The sequence below is a fragment of the Staurois parvus genome, unplaced genomic scaffold (assembly GCF_062004578.1).
Source record: "Staurois parvus isolate SC_StPar_1 unplaced genomic scaffold, SC_StPar_1.0 ptg002113l, whole genome shotgun sequence".
NCBI classification, from domain to species: domain Eukaryota; kingdom Metazoa; phylum Chordata; class Amphibia; order Anura; family Ranidae; genus Staurois; species Staurois parvus.
In genome coordinates, this window is record NW_028319909.1 from 5090883 (window position 1) to 5107311 (window position 16429).

Consider the following 16429-nt stretch of genomic DNA (forward strand, 5'->3'; position numbering starts at 1 on the left):
GGTTGCCATTTTTGTTTGCCATAAATTTTTTCTTTTTTTAATTTATTGAAGAGAATGATACAGTTTGCTTACTTGTAGGTATAGTTGTTTCAAGAACGTATATGATGTCATGTACACCCCAGGATAAGTGTAACCTGAAAGGAAGTATCGGCCTTCCTGAAAAATCAAGAGTGAAGATGGTTTCAGGGTGTTGTACAACTGATGAATGCACTCCGACCCTTCCTTCCTGTAAGTGCCTCCACATAAACAGCGAAACACACATACAGTATGTCTTTGTTTTACTTGCCAACAAATTTGTATATCTGTCTATCCAGTTCTGAGCTTTGCCCTCCAGAGGATTTATCCCCCCCCCCCCCCCCCCCCCCGACTAGGCCTTTTTTTTTTTTTGCGATACGGCACTGCGCTACTTTAACTGACAGTTGAGCGGTCATGCGACACTGTACATGAAATGTATGTCCTTTTTCCCACAAATAGAGCTTTCTTTTGGTGGTAACCGGCCGGGATTCAAACCATCTATGGGCAGGCTGTAGACATGTGTAGAAGGAAAACATTTGTTTCGACACACAAGGTGGTTCTATCGTTCTGGGAGGAGGACGTCCTCCTATTCTCACCGCGCATGCGCGGCTCCCGGAGCATGCAGCGCGGCAATCGGCGGTGCGCTGTGTCTCTCGGACACAGCGGATCACCAATTCACGGAAAGAGCTGAAGATGACGGCTCGGCTCCAATCACAGCTGACCACATGTAAACACGGAAATGCCGGTTATCGGCATTTTCTCCCCATGAGCTGACAGAGGAGAGCCAGTAATCAGCATTCCTCGGAGGGGACATGTACACTGATCATCAGGGCACTGATGATCAGTGTAGCCCCAGCAGTGCCACCTGTCAGTGTCCATCAGTGCCAGCTCTCAGTGCTCATCCATGCCACCTGCCAGTGCCCATCAGGGCCACATCAATGCCACATATCAATGCCCATCTGAGCTGCCTTTCAGTATCACTCATCAGTGCCAGTCAGTGCCACCTATCAGTGCTGCCAATCAGTGCCAACTATCAGTGCCAGTCAGTGCTGCCTATCAGTGCCAGTCAGTGAACGCCTATCAGTGCCGCCTATCAGTGCCCGTCGGTGCTGCCTATCAGTGCCGCCTAACGGTGCCAGTCAGTGCCACCTAACAATGCCAGTCAGTGCTGTCTATCAGTGCCAGTCAGTGCCACCTATCAGTGCTGCCTATCAGTGCCACCTATCAGTGCCGCCTATCAGTGCTGCCCATCAGTGCCGCCTAACAGTGCCAGTCAGTGCCGCCTATCAGTGCCATATATGAGTGCTGCCTTTCAGTGCCCATCAGTGATGCCTGTCAATGCCCATCAGTGCCACCTACCAGTGCCTCCTCATCAGTGCACCTATCAGTGTCCATCAGTGCAGCCTATCAATGCCCATCACTGCAGCCTCATTAGCGCACATCAGTGAAGAAGAAAAATCACTTATTTACAAACTTTTCTAACAAAAACTAAAACTTTTTTTTTCAAAATTTTCAGTGGTTTTTGGTTTGCTTAAGAAAAAATAAAAATCCCAGAGGTGATTAAATACCACCAAAAGAAAGCTCTATCTGTCTCAAAAAAATGATATAAATGTCATCTGGGTACAGTGTTGCATGGACGTGCAACTGTCATTCAAAGTGCGACAGCGCTGAAAGCTGGAAATTGGCCTGGGCAGGAATGGGGTATAAGTGCCCTGTAGGCGAGGGGTTAAATTATTTATTTTGGTTAAATTAATTTAATTTGTGTCATTTTGTTCTGGGAATTTGTTTTGTTTAATTAATTTTTTTTTAAATTCTACCAAATTCAGATCATTCGAACTGGCATTCGAATTAGAATTTATTCTAATTGGCACCATGGTAGGTGCTCTTTAATCCCATGGTAGGTGCTCTTTGATCCCATGGTAGGTGCTCTTTAATCCCATGGTAGGTGCTCTTTAATCCCATGGTAGGTGCTCTTTAATCCCATGGTAGGTGCTCTTTAATCCCATGGTAGGTGCTCTTTAATCCCATTAGATGCTCTTTGATCCCATGGTTGGTACTTTTTGATCCCATGGTAGGTGCTCTTTAATCCCACGGTAGGTGATCTTTAATCCCATGGTAGGTGCTTTTTAATCCCACGGTAGGTGTTCTTTAATCCCATGGTAGGTGCTCTTTGATCCCATTAGATGCTCTTTGATCCCTTGGTTGGTGCTTTTTGATCCCATGGTAGAAGCTCTTTAATCCCATGGTTGGTGCTCTTTAATCCCATGGTAGGTGCTCTTTAATCCCATTAGATCAGCGGTTCTCAACCTGGGGGTCGCGACCCCTTTGGGGGTCGAACGACGCTTCCACAGGGGTCGCCTAAGACCATCGGAAAACACATATTTCCGATGGTCTTAGGAACCGAGACACCGCTCCTCGCCGCCGCCGCCACCGCCGTCACCGCCGTCTCCAGGTGTGGGCGGGATGACATGCCGCCCCTGTCATCTGGACACACCTCGAGATCAATCCTCGCCTGTGATTGGCCGCCGGCACTGTAGCTCAGGAGAGGCACACAGGTGGCCAATCACCGGCAAGGAGGTGGAGCTTGGAGAGGAGGAGCCGAGCGGCACCGTGAAGATCGAGCGAGTGAAGAGGAGGAGAGCGGCCGGAGAAGGAAGACATCTGACAGGTAAGTGTCGGTACCATGGGAGAGGGAGGGAGCGAGCGAGCCCAGGCTGGAGCAGGGGTCTGCAAGGTAAGTATCATTGGTGTCAGTGGGAATAGTGCCCCATCATTGGTGTCACTAATACCAATGATGGGGCACTATTCCTCCCCCAAATGACACCAACGATGGGGCACTATTCCTCCCCCAAATGACACCAACGATGGGGCACTATTCCTCCCCCACTGACACCAAGGATGGGGCACGATTCCTCCCCCCACTGACACCAAGGATGGGGCACGATTCCTCCCCCCACTGACACCAAGGATGGGGCACTATTCCTCCCCCCACTGACACCAAGGATGGGGCACTATTCCTCCCCCCACTGACACCAAGGATGGGGCACTCTTCCTCCCCCCACTGACACCAAGGATGGGGCACTCTTCCTCCCCCCACTGACACCAAGGATGGGGCACTCTTCCTCCCCCCACTGACACCAAGGATGGGGCACTCTTCCTCCCCCCACTGACACCAAGGATGGGGCACTCTTCCTCCCCCCACTGACACCAAGGATGGGGCACTCTTCCTCCCCCCACTGACACCAAGGATGGGGCACTCTTCCTCCCCCCACTGACACCAAGGATGGGGCACTATTCCTCCCCCCACTGACACCAAGGATGGGGCACTATTCCTCCCCCCACTGACACCAAGGATGGGGCACTATTCCTCCCCCCACTGACACCAAGGATGGGGCACTATTCCTCCCCCCACTGACACCAATGATGGGGCACTATTCCCCCCACTGACACCTATGATGGGGCACTATTCCTCCCCCCACTGACACCAATGATGGGGCACTATTCCTCCCCCCACTGACACCAATGATGGGGCACTATTCCTCCTCCCACTGATACCAATGATGAGGCACTATTCCTCCCACTGACACCGATGATGGGGCACTATTCCTCCCACTGACACCGATGATGGGGCACTATTCCTCCCACTGATACCGATGAAGGGGCACTATTCCTCCCAGTGATACCGATGACGGGGCACTATTCCTCCCACTGACACCGATGATGGGGCACTATTCCTCCCACTGATACCGATGAAGGGGCACTATTCCTCCCAGTGATACCGATGACGAGGCACTATTCCTCCCACTGATACCAATGACGGGGCACTATTGCTCCCACTGATACCAATGACGGGGCACTATTGCTCCCACTGATACCAATGATGGGGCACTATTCCTCCCACTGACACCTATGATGGGGCACTATTTCTCCCCCCACTGACACCAATGATGGGGCACTATTCCTGCTCCCACTGACACCTATGATGGGGCACTATTCCTCCTCCCACTGATACCGATGATGGGACACTATTCCTCCCACTGATACCGATGATGAGGCACTATTCCTCCCACTGACACCGATGATGGGGCACTATTCCTCCCACTGACACCAGTGTTGGGGCACTATTCCTCCCACTGATATCGATGATGAGGCACTATTCCTCCCACTGACACCGATGATGGGGCACTATTCCTCCCACTGACACCGATGATGGAGCACTATTCCTCCCACTGACACCGATGACGGGGCACTATTCCTCCCACTGACACCAATGACGGGGCACGATTCCTCCCACTGACACCAATGAAGGGGGCACTATTCCTCCCACTGACACCAATGAAGGGGGCACTATTCCTCCCACTGACACCAATGACGGGGCACTATTCCTCCCACTGACACCAATGACGGGGCACTATTCCTCCCACTGACACCAATGACGGGGCACTATTCCTCCCACTGACACCAATGACGGGGCACTATTCCTCCCACTGATACCAATGATGGGGCACTATTCCTCCCAATGACACCAATGACGTGGCACTATTCCTCCTACTGCAAAATTACAGTTATGAAGTAGCAACGAAAATAATTTTATGGTTGGGGGTCACCACAACATGAGGAACTGTATTAAGGGGTCGCGGCGCTAGAAAGGTTGAGAACCACTGCATTAGATGCTCTTTGATCCCATGGTTGGTACTTTTTGATCCCATGGTAGGTGCTCTTTAATCCCACGGTAGGTGATCTTTAATCCCATGGTAGGTGCTCTTTAATCCCATGGTAGGTGCTCTTTGATCCCATGGTAGGTGCTCTTTGATCCCATGGTTGGTGCTTTTTGATCCCATGGTAGGTGATCTTTAATCCCATGGTAGGTGATCTTTAATCCCATGGTAGGTGATCTTTAATCCCATGGTAGGTGATCTTTAATCCCATGGTAGGTGCTCTTTAATCCCATGGTAGGTGATCTTTAATCCCATGGTAGGTGCTCTTTAATCCCATGGTAGGTGCTCTTTAATCCCATGGTAGGTGCTCTTTAATCCCATGGTAGGTGCTCTTTAATCCCATGGTAGGTGCTCTTTAATCCCATGGTAGGTGCTCTTTAATCCCATGGTAGGTGCTCTTTAATACCATGGTAGGTGCTCTTTAATACCATGGTAGGTGCTCTTTAATCCCATGGTAGGTGCTCTTTAATCCCATGCCATTAAATCATTGTTATGTTTTTTTTCCTTAGTGCCAAGTGACAGCTCAGTATCCAATGGACTGACGTGCCGATCCTGCGTGTCTGCTGACTCTACCTGGTGTTACACTCCAGATACGATGCAGTGTACGGGGGACGAGAACATGTGTCTTCTCCAGACCACAAAAATATCAGGTCAGTATTACAGACAGAACATGTGTTACTTAATAAAGTGTGTGATTTTTTTTTGTTTTTTTTTACTTTTTTTACCCTTTATTGCATTAAAATGTGGTGAAACACGTGTATTGTTATGTCATGCTACATGTTACACGCAGTGAGGGACATTGGGGTGCCGTTCATCTTCAACCAAGAATAAACTGTATCTATAGCCAGATTTCAAGACTTTATGGGCTGTATGGGGAAGGATCAGAAAACCTGTTTTACTGCCATCCAACACTCCTTTAGGCCACATTTACACTTGTGTTCGGGGGATGGTAAAAAATATGCAGTTGAGCTGTTTTTTTTTTTTTTTTCGTTTTACCAACCCTTAACCTCTCCCTTGAGCTTCAAAGGCAGTAGATGGGGTTTGTGGCATGAAAAAAAAAAAGATCTCTTCTAAATGAATGGGGTTGTGGTGCAGTTGTGTGGGGTTTTAGGGGTTAAAACAGGTGGCGAGGAGGCAAATATAACATCTTTTTACTGCCTGTTGAATGCCCTCTAAAGAGCGATCGCTCTTCAAAGAGCGAATGCTAAAGTAAATGGCCCTCAGAAAGATTTCCCCCCCCCCAACTTCCTGTGCTGGGGACAACCTTTTTACCTGCTTTCTGGAGAGTTCCCGAATGCAGTAGCTGGAAAAGGCAGATCCACAGCCTTAATATTTATGAGGTCTTAGACAATCCCTGGGAAAGGATGCCCAGTAGGTGGATGGGGAGTGCATGAATAGTCAAGGGCCTAGGGCAGTCCTGTTCTTGTCCTGGAGTAGAGGTTTCCAGCCTGAAGGGCTGCTCTTCTTCTAAACAGTCTATCTGTAGTTCTACATGTGCTCATCGAGGTCCCAGCTATACTAGAGTTGGGGGGGGGGTATCTATTCTGCTGAAATTTGCTGGAACTGATTAGGGGATTTCACTGAGAATCTGGTCTGGAAAGTTAAAAACTTTAGACAGTTGAAGGAATGCTTGAGGCATTTGCACAGAATTTTTTTTTAATCTCTCAATGTTTAAACAAAATGTTCATTGAAAAAAAAAGAGAGAGAAACTGTGAATCAGCCTATTTGGAGCCTAGGTCTGGGTTTGGCAGTTGCCAGGAGAACGGTACTTGCCTGACTGCATTGTGCCAAGTGTAAAGTTTGGTGGAGGGGGAATTATGGTTTGGGATTGTTTTTCAGGGGTTGGGCTTGGCCCCCTAGTTCCAGCGAAGGGAACTCTTAAGGCGTCAACATACCAAGAGATTTTGGACATTTTCATGCTCCCAACTTTGTGGGAAGAGTTTGGGGATGGCCCCTTCCTGTTCCAACATGACTGCACACCAGTGAACAAAGCAAGGTCCATAAAGACATGGAGGAGCCAGTTTGGGGTGGAGGAAGTTGACTGTCCTGCACAGAGTCCTGACCTCAACCCCATAGAACACCTTTGGGATGAATTAGAGCGGAGACTACGAGCCAGGCCTCCTCCCCCGACATCAGTGCCTGACCTGACAAATGTGCTTCTGGAAGACGGTCCAACCTTCCCATAGACACCCTCCTAAACCTTGTGGACAGCCTTCCCAGAAGAGTTGAAGCTGTTATAGCTGCAAAGGGCGGGGCCAACTCAATATTGAACCCTACGGACTAATGCAGGCCATGGATAGGGAGAAAACCGGCCGATTTTTCTTTAAAAAAATGAAAAATTGGTTGTTCAATCGGCCGACATTACCAGGAATGGTAAAAAAAATCGGCCGATATTCATCCCGTCTACAGCCAGCAAAAAGTGTCCCTGCAGAGAGCTCCGCTATTTCTTTGACAGTTCTTTGACTTTTATAGCGGCTGCAACAATGTATCCATTTGTATCCATTTCGGATATAGAAGTTTTTATTCGGAAACAAATAGATACATTGTTGTAGCCGCTATAAATGTCAAAGAACTGTCAAAGAAATAGCGGAACTCTCTGCAGGGACACTTTTTGCCGGACTGGAATTCTTCTTCTTCTTCATCCTCTTCTTCATCCTCTTCTTCTTCATCCTCTTCTTCTTCATCCTTTTCTTCTTCTTCTTCATCCTCTTCTTCTTCTTCTTCATTCTCTTCTTCTTCTTCTTCATCCTCTTCTTCTACTTCTTCATCCTCTTCATCCTCTTCTTCTTCTTCTTCTTCTTCTTCTTCTTCTTCATCCTCTTCTTCATCCTCTTCTTCTTCATCATCCTCTTCTTCTTCTCCTTCTTCATCTTCTTATTCCTCCTCCTCTTCTTCTTCTTCTTCTTCTTCATCCTCTTCTTCTTCTTCTTTATCCTCTTCTTCTTCATCCTCTTCTTCTTCTTCTTTATCCTCTTCTTCTTCATCCTCTTCTTCATCCTCTTCTTCTTCTCCTTCTTCATCTTCTTATTCCTCCTCCTCTTCTTTTTCTTCTTCTTCTTCTTCCTCTTCTTCTACTTCTTCATCCTCTTCTTCTTCTTTTTCTTCTTCTTTTTGTCATCCTTTTGCAGGTCACTGCTCATGCGCAAATTTTTTATTGGTAAAAAGATCGGCCGATTTGCCCATCTTTGTCGCGAAAATCGGCCGATCGGCAAAATCGGCCGATTTTTTTCAAACTTTACCGATAAAAATAATCTGCCAAAATACCGAAAAAACGGCCGACCTATTAACCCACTAACGATCCGAAAATTGGCCGATTTTATTTTCGGACACTTTTCGACCCATCTATGGCCTGCATAAGACCGGGGGGCCATTAAAGGTCATGTGCATGTAAAGGCCGGCGTCCCAATACTTTTGGCAATATAGTGAATGTGTTAGCAAATGATATGTGCAGTACATACATAAATCAAATGGAAAAATATGAAAAATGCCAAAAAATTACATAAAATAGTAGTGAGTCCTTTGACAAAGCACAATTTATTTGAATAGCTGTGTAGCAGTGTCTTTATTTTTTATGATCCTTCCATCAATCAATAAATTGTGCAGTTCTTGAATTCAACCAGTGCTCTTATCACCACAACAGTGTATTTCCTCCACCAACATAAATATATACTCTCACCTCCAATATTTGACCTTCAATAGATTAGGTCAAATAGGCTTTTTCCCTTTTACCAGGGTTGGCTTAGCCTCGGGCACTCTCCAGCATTGGATTCCCAGTGTAACTCAATCCAACTCCATCCTCTTGAGCCACATAAGATATTTTCCTCCAGTTCAGAAAGAATAAACCATCATAGCGTATTGCCGTTTCCCACCATTAAGAAATGAAGTATTAAAAAATATATTGCACTCACGTAAAAATGTGCTCATCTGGAGTACCAAAGTAAAAAAAAAGAGGCTTCTATCCCCTTAAGAGATGCTGTTCCTTGGTCTCTCACAAGAGAGAGGCTCGCAAACTTCTGTGTGTGCGGCTTGACGTCAATGGCGCACCTTACGCGTTCCGTCACCAACATGTGAGCCAGCCGTATTGCTGTTTCCCACCAATATTAAGAAATATATTGCACTCATATTAAAATTTGCTCATCTGGAGCACCACAGAAAAAAAAAGAGGCTTCTATCCCCTTAACAGATGCTGTTCCTTGGTCTCTCACAAGATAGAGGCTCGCAAACTTCTGTGTGTGCGGCTTGACGTCATTGGCCCACCTTACGCGTTACGTCACCACCATGTGACTTCATCAGGGAATCGATTGATATGTGTTGGTGTTTATTGAAGTCAAATTGCCATTACAGTTGAACTTTTTTTAAAAATATTTGCTGGAAAATATTAAATTTCCTGAAACTTTGTATTTATTTATTTTTTACAGGACCAAACCCATCTTCAACGGCAGTGCGTGGTTGTGCCACAAAAAGCATCTGTGATCTCGGCAGTCAATCTGTTAGCGGCCAAGGAGTATCGATTGATGTTAAATTTACCTGTACTAGTGGAAGTTCTGGTCTCCAAAAAGGCTTCTACCTCCCAGCTGTGATTTGTATTTTCTTTTTAAAGTTATTGATCTGAAATGTCTAATGCAGGGGTGCGCAACCTTTTTTAGAGCTGCTTTGGTAACGGCCGGCTGGCCACAACGTATACTCTTTGCCATAGACTTCTATTGTTATAACCAAACTCCTGCATTCAGTTTGAGGTAGAGCACCACATCATAGGGCCCTAAGGGCCACATGAAATGGTTCTAAATCTCATTTTTAAAACTTTTAAATAGCATAGTGAACATTTTTCTCCTGCAGCCACTAAATGCCAGAGGGAGGGAGTAGAGAAGCCGGGATTTAGCAGCTGCAGGAGGAAAAATGGAGCGGATCAGTTCTTGTACAGTGTATGATGCTCCTTATACCCAAGTGTAAAACAGAACGTGGCAGGGAGGCCACACGGCCCCCCTGGAGCATGGGTCAAAGACGCCATTGTGACCCCTGATGCTACACCAGAAATTGGGAGGGGCCGGTGGGGGGTTTTAAAAACACATCTCAACTATGGGGTTTTACTGCCCTCCAAATTGCAACTGTAAACAAGCCCTTACTGTCCTGAGTCCCCTATACGGCTTCTTTCACACTGATTCTCTGTAGTTTACCCATATCGTGGGTGCAGTGCAGTGCATCTGCAGCTTTCCTGAGGGTTAGCTGCTCTTTGCCATAGACTTCTATTGTTATAACCAAACTCCTGCATTCAGTTTGAGGTAGAGCACCACATCATAGGGCCCTAAGGGCCACAGGTTGGGCACCCCTGGTCTAATAACAAAAAGGCTGATCTATGAGGCAGCCGGATATATATATATATATATATATATATATATATATATATATATATATATATATATATAGAGAGAGAGAGAGAGAGAGAGAAATAGAGAGAGAGAGAGAGAGAGAGGGGGGGGGAGAGAGAGAGGGGGGGTAGGAATATACAGAGAGAGAGTGTGAGAGAGAGAGAGAGGGGGGGGGGAGGGAGAGAGAGGGGGGAGGGAGATAAATATGTATAGAGAGAGAGGGGGGAAATAGAGAGAAAGAAATATATATATAGAGAGAGTAAGAGAGAGAGAGAGAGAGAGAGAGAGAGAGAGAGAGGGGGGGGGGAAGAGAAATATATATAGAGAGAGGGGGGGGAGGGAGAGGGAGGGAGGGAGAGGGGGGGCAAATATGTATAGAGAGAGAGGGGGGGGGGAAATAGAGAGAAAGGTGTATATATATATATATATATACAGTCAGGTCCATAAATATTGGGACATCGACACAATTCTAACATTTTTGGCTCTATACACCACCACAATGGATCTGAAATGAAATGAACAAGATGTGCTTTAACTGAAGACTGTCAGCTTTAATTTGAGGGTATTTACATCCAAATCAGGTGAACGGTGTAGGAATTACAACAGTTTGCATATGTGCCTCCCACTTATTAAGGAACCAAAAGTAATGGGACAGAATAATAATTATAAATCAAACTTTCACTTTTTAATACTTGGTTGCAAATCCTTTGCAGTCAATTACAGCCTGAAGTCTGGAACGCATAGACATCACCAGACACTGGGTTTCATCCCTGGTGATGCTCTGCCAGGCCTCTACTGCAACTGTCTTCAGTTCCTGCTTGTTCTTGGGGCATTTTCCCTTCAGTTTTGTCTTCAGCAAGTGAAATGCTCAATCGGATTCAGGTCAGGTGATTGACTTGGCCATTGCATAACATTCCACTTTTTTCCCTTAAAAAACTCCTTGGTTGCTTTTGCAGTCTGCTTTGGGTCATTGTCCATCTGCACTGTGAAGCGTCCAATGAGTTGTGAAGCATTTGGCTGAATATGAGCAGATAATATTGCCCGAAACACTTCACAATTCATCCGGCTGCTTTTGTCAGCAGTCACATCATCAATAAATACAAGAGAAGCAGTTCCATTGGCAGCCATACATGCCCACGCCATGACACTACCACCACCATGCTTCACTGATGAGGTGGTATGCTTAGGATCATGAGCAGTTCCTTTCCTTCTCCATACTCTTCTCTTCCCATCACTCTGGTACAAGTTGATCTCGGTCTCATCTGTCCATAGGATGCTGTTCCAGAACTTTGAAGGCTTTTTTAGATGTCGTTTGGCAAACTCTAATCTGGCCTTCCTGTTTTTGAGGCTCACCAATGGTTTACATCTTGTGGTGAACCCTCTGTATTCACTCTGGTGAAGTCTTCTCTTGATTGGTGACTTTGACACACATACACCTACCTCCTGGAGAGTGTTCTTGATCTGGCCAACTGTTGTGAAGGGTGTTTTCTTCACCAGGGAAAGAATTCTTTGGTCATCCACCACAGTTGTTTTCCGTGGTCTTCCGGGTCTTTTGGTGTTGCTGAGCTCACCGGTGCGTTCCTTCTTTTTAAGAATGTTCCAAACAGTTGTTTTGGCCACGCCTAATGTTTTTGCTATCTCTCTGATGGGTTTGTTTTGTTTTTTCAGCCTAACGATGGCTTGCTTCACTGATAGTGACAGCTCTTTGGATCTCATCTTGAGAGTTGACAGCAACAGATTCCAAATGCAAATAGCACACTTGAAATGAATCTGGACCTTTTATCTGCTCATTGTAATTGGGATAATGAGGAAATAACACACACCTGGCCATGGAACAGCTGAGAAGCCAATTGTCCCATTACCTTTGGTCCCTTAATAAGTGGGAGGCACATATGCAAACTGTTGTAATTCCTACACCGTTCACCTGATTTGGATGTAAATACCCTCAAATTAAAGCTGACAGTCTTCAGTTAAAGCACATCTTGTTCGTTTCATTTCAAATCCATTGTGGTGGTGTATAGAGCCAAAAATGTTAGAATTGTGTCGATGTCCCAATATTTATGGACCTGACTGTATATATATATACAGAGAGAGAAAGAGAGAGAGAGAGAGAGAGAGAGAGGGGGGGGGAGAGGGGGGGGGATAAATATGTATATAGAGGGAGAAGGGAAGGGGGAAAGGGAGAGAATTTTGTTTTCAGTTAGTAGCAAAGATTAAAAAAAAACAGCTTTTCATTATCACCACAATCCATAACGTTTTTCTGAACACAATATAAATAAAAAATACGGATGTATTAAGTTGATTTCATTTTTCACTTTAATAAAATTTCAACATTTGTAAATTGCTGTTTTTGTTTAGTTATTTTCCATAATTGAGTAAAACATTTTATGTTACAAAAAAATGTCATTTAGCACTACCCCTGTTCTGGCTCTCCAATCTAAGCATTGTAAGTGTGATGTCTGTAACTTACAGTTGTGATGAGATAGCGATAACTCCAATCTTAGTTGAATAACACAGGCAGAGACTCGATCCAGATGACACCTTGTAGATCTCGTGAAGTTTATTTCATAAACTGAGAGAATCTTACAACAAGGAACATCGGATAGGTCAAAAGATCATAATGTGATCTGCTTCATGACATGAGGCTTGAAGCTGAAATGCCTTACTGGGAAAATGGGTGGGGCTATCTATACAGCATGAACTAAACCAGAGGAAAGGGAGGAGCAGAGACAAAATACAAAGAACACTTAAAGGCATATGACAGTCATGTGAAACATGACAACCCCTGTAGGAGCCGCTGGAAAGGATGGGTCCCTTGTTCTTTACCTTCACGTTTTCAAGAACCTCCGTCCCTCTAACATACCGGGTTGAGTGTACAAATGCCTCAAAAACAGTAAATTACTGAAAGCGATACTTGGTACCACATAGTAGCTATATCGAGAAATGGGGCACTGAACTGATCAGCAGAGATATACTTAATATATTGTCACTTAACCCCCCTGGCGGTATTCCCGAGTGTAGCTCGGGGTAAAGTTTCAGCACCACAAGCGGTAACCCCGAGCTACACTCAGGAATACACTGCAGCGTTGCTCCGGGATCTCTTCTTCACTTACCTTGTCCTGCGCTCCCGCGATGTCCCTCCTGCAGTGTCCCCTGTAATGTCCTCCGGCCGATGCCGGCATCTGTCTTCCGGGTTCCATTCCCTGCGACGTCAGTACGTATGGGGAACAGAACTGGCGGGAAATTTGAACATTCTAAAAGTGACATTTACTAAAATCACTAAAATCACATAGTAAAACATTCCTGTATCAAACCATTTCACATACATTTTGTCCCAAGTGCTTTGCCCGGCGCCCTGCCTGCATTTTTACTGTTCTTTCTGTCTGGAAACTGAGAAACGTCCATGGCGTCCAAAAAGCGTCCCTTTAGGTCAAAAGCGGTTTTAGACCGGCTAGAGAACAGCGATAGTAAATCAGAACCACTTGCAGAATTGAGTGATAATGATTCGTGGGGGAAATTCCTCATCAGACACTGAAAACGATTCTGCGACTGAGCTCAGTGATGTGCGAACTTGGCGCTATATTTCACATTTCAGTGTTTTTGGTTTGATTATATTATTGAATTAAATGTATTATTATTATTTTTTGTGATTATTTATTATGTTATAATTTATGATTTCATGTTTCAAATTTTATCCTACCCGGGATGTTTACTAGACTCTTGTCCGGACAGATTTCAGTGAGTTATTCCTAAGAATTACAGGCCTACAATAAAAAAACGACGTATTTCCATGCAAAAAAATGTACCGCTTCGAGCACAGAAATACTGACATAATCAGACCGCTAGGGAGGCTACTAAGGTTTATAACCAGGTAAGCGCAAAATAAAACAACAATGTGGGAGACACAGTTCATCATGCCTAGAGACTAAAAGGACTAAGGCAACATTTAACATCCACTCCAGAATAAACAGTTGCAGCACCTTCTGAAACACAGACATTTATATGTGAATAATTCTCCGTGCAACCTACAGTCAACACCTATCAATTCAATCCTAGGTGATACTTTTCAGCAGCCCAAATGTGAAATCCCATTTTGGCAGTTTGTGGGATCCTCCCCCGCTTCTTCAGGACCCTTTAGGCCTCCAATATAAAAATTAAATAAATCTAAAAAAAATATAATGGAGGTCTAGAAGGTCCTAATGAAGACGGGGATCCCATGAAACGCGTTGACCAACATACATCGACCTCACGTATACTTCTTAGCAACGTTTCATGAATAGGTTGAAGTTTATAAAACGAACTCTTGACATGTATAAAGGAATTTTAACACTGTATAGTATCGAAGGATATTTTAAAAAATGTTTTGGGATAAACAATATGTTACATTTTTAATTTGTTTGCTGACAATTAGAAGAATATTTAAAGTGTTACTAAACCCAGGACCCTGCGTTCACTATACGTGGTCTGCTATAGTACACAGAACATCGCAATTCAAATATTTTAGTAAATATAAACTGCTAAATACTTTTTCTCATCAGCAGTATATAGCAGTCTTGTGACTTCTATCAGTGTCCAGCAGAGCACTGGTTAAACCTTGTAGGAGGAATTTTCATTCTCCCTTGATTGTCCCTCTGTCTGGACAGTACTGATTGGCTCTGTGCTGATCACATGCACTCTAATAACTATCTAGCAACACACACCAAACTGAGCATGTACAGCTTACCCCTAAGGTTCTCTTCTATCAGGAAATGGATTGGGGACAGTAGAAGAAGGGGGGGGATCAGAGCAGATAGGATCAAAGAAGCCTTTTTACACAATGCAGAGGATTAACCTCTTAGGTTCCATAGTGAGTATAACAAGCACGCTTTACTGCATATACAGACTGATTGTACTGTTGTGGGTTTAGTAACACTTTAAAAAACCGAATATATATATATATATTGCTCAAAAAAATTAAAGGAACACTTTGAAACCACATCAGAACTCAATGGGGAGAAATCTCCTGCTGGATATGTATACTGATATGGACGGGGTGATGTGTGAGGAACGTAAGGACGCCCCATCGTTTGATGGAAATGAAAATGATCGGCCTACAGAGGACTGAATTGAAAGACACCCCGAAAAGCAACGTGTGAAAAAATGATGTAGCAGGCGAGTCCATTTTGTTGAAATTTCATTGCAGGAACTCAGAATGGCCCTCAGTAGTTTGTATGGCCCCCACGTGCTTGCGTCTTTTCTTGTTGATCGCACTCCCCTTAAATAGATGGATATAATTTTGGCTCTGCACGGTTATTCCTTTACGGTAAAACACCAACTAGATTTGAATCTGGGCAAACATTTTCTTGGCCCACCCATCGTGCAATTTCGCTCCACACCCCAATATCCCAAGAAAAGAAACAAACCCACACATAGACTTATCTAAAAAAAACTTTAATAGAATAAACATAAAGAACTGGTCCACACTCACTGATTGGTCCAGGTTCACTGATTGGTTCCTAGAGGTTACTGCACATCATTACTGCTCACTGATTGGTTGTTAGAGGTTACTTCACATCATTACTGCTCACTGATTGGTTTCTAGAGGTTACTGCACATCATTACCGCTCACCAATTGGTTGCTAGAGGTTACCGCATATTATTATTGCTTACTGATTGGTTGCTAGAGTAAGTGAGCACAGGACAGGAGATGTCAGAGACTCTGCAGTACTTTGTCTATGCAGTGATCAGTAAAACGTTGCCAATGTCAGGTGTCGGGCTCCTGGCAGTCTATGGGGAGAAGGACCTACTTGGACAGTCAGGCTCATAATCTGCTCTCTGAGGTCTGGGGCTCCCAGCACTCCCACTCTGATCTCAGTTCCTACTGCAGCCTCTCCCCCCCCGACCCAGCATGGGGCTGGGTCAGAGAGTCAGTGGAGATCCCAGCCCCATACCCTCCCTGCTGGCTGGGGAATACAGCTCTGCCTCCCATGTACCTGGTGTGCTCTGCAGTGCCAACATATGGCCCCAATTTTTGAGCAGCTCAAGGGGCAGCTGCTTTGGACCCCACAATAATGACTGGGGCTGATGCCTCTTTGTCCCATATTAAAGCAGACCTTGATTTTACCTTTTCCGTGCTTGTGATTAGATAATCCACACGGGACAAAATATTGTCCTTTATATAGGAGTAAATACTTTAATAAATCTGAGATACGCCAACATAGAGTTAAACTCAGAGGCATTGTTGTTCTTCTGTGGTTTCAACAGATTTATCCCGTGGAACCAGTTCCTGACCACAAAGTAGGCCAATATAAATAATAATAAAAAATCCTTCTAGTTTTCCATCATTGCCTA

The 16429-nt window shown here is 44.9% G+C and overlaps 1 protein-coding gene across 1 annotated transcript in view; it reads left to right on the top strand.

The window, feature by feature from the left end:
- The window catches only part of LOC149432772 (phospholipase A2 inhibitor 25 kDa subunit-like), a 29671-nt gene extending 19511 nt beyond the window's left edge, over positions 1-10160 (top strand). The window contains exons 3-5 of the mRNA XM_089664995.1: positions 79-228; positions 5243-5383; positions 9152-10160. Coding sequence (XP_089521121.1) covers positions 79-228; positions 5243-5383; positions 9152-9345 — 485 coding nt within the window. The 3' untranslated portion in view covers positions 9346-10160. The remainder of the gene's footprint in view (positions 1-78; positions 229-5242; positions 5384-9151) is intronic.
- The last annotated feature ends 6269 nt before the right edge of the window (positions 10161-16429 follow it).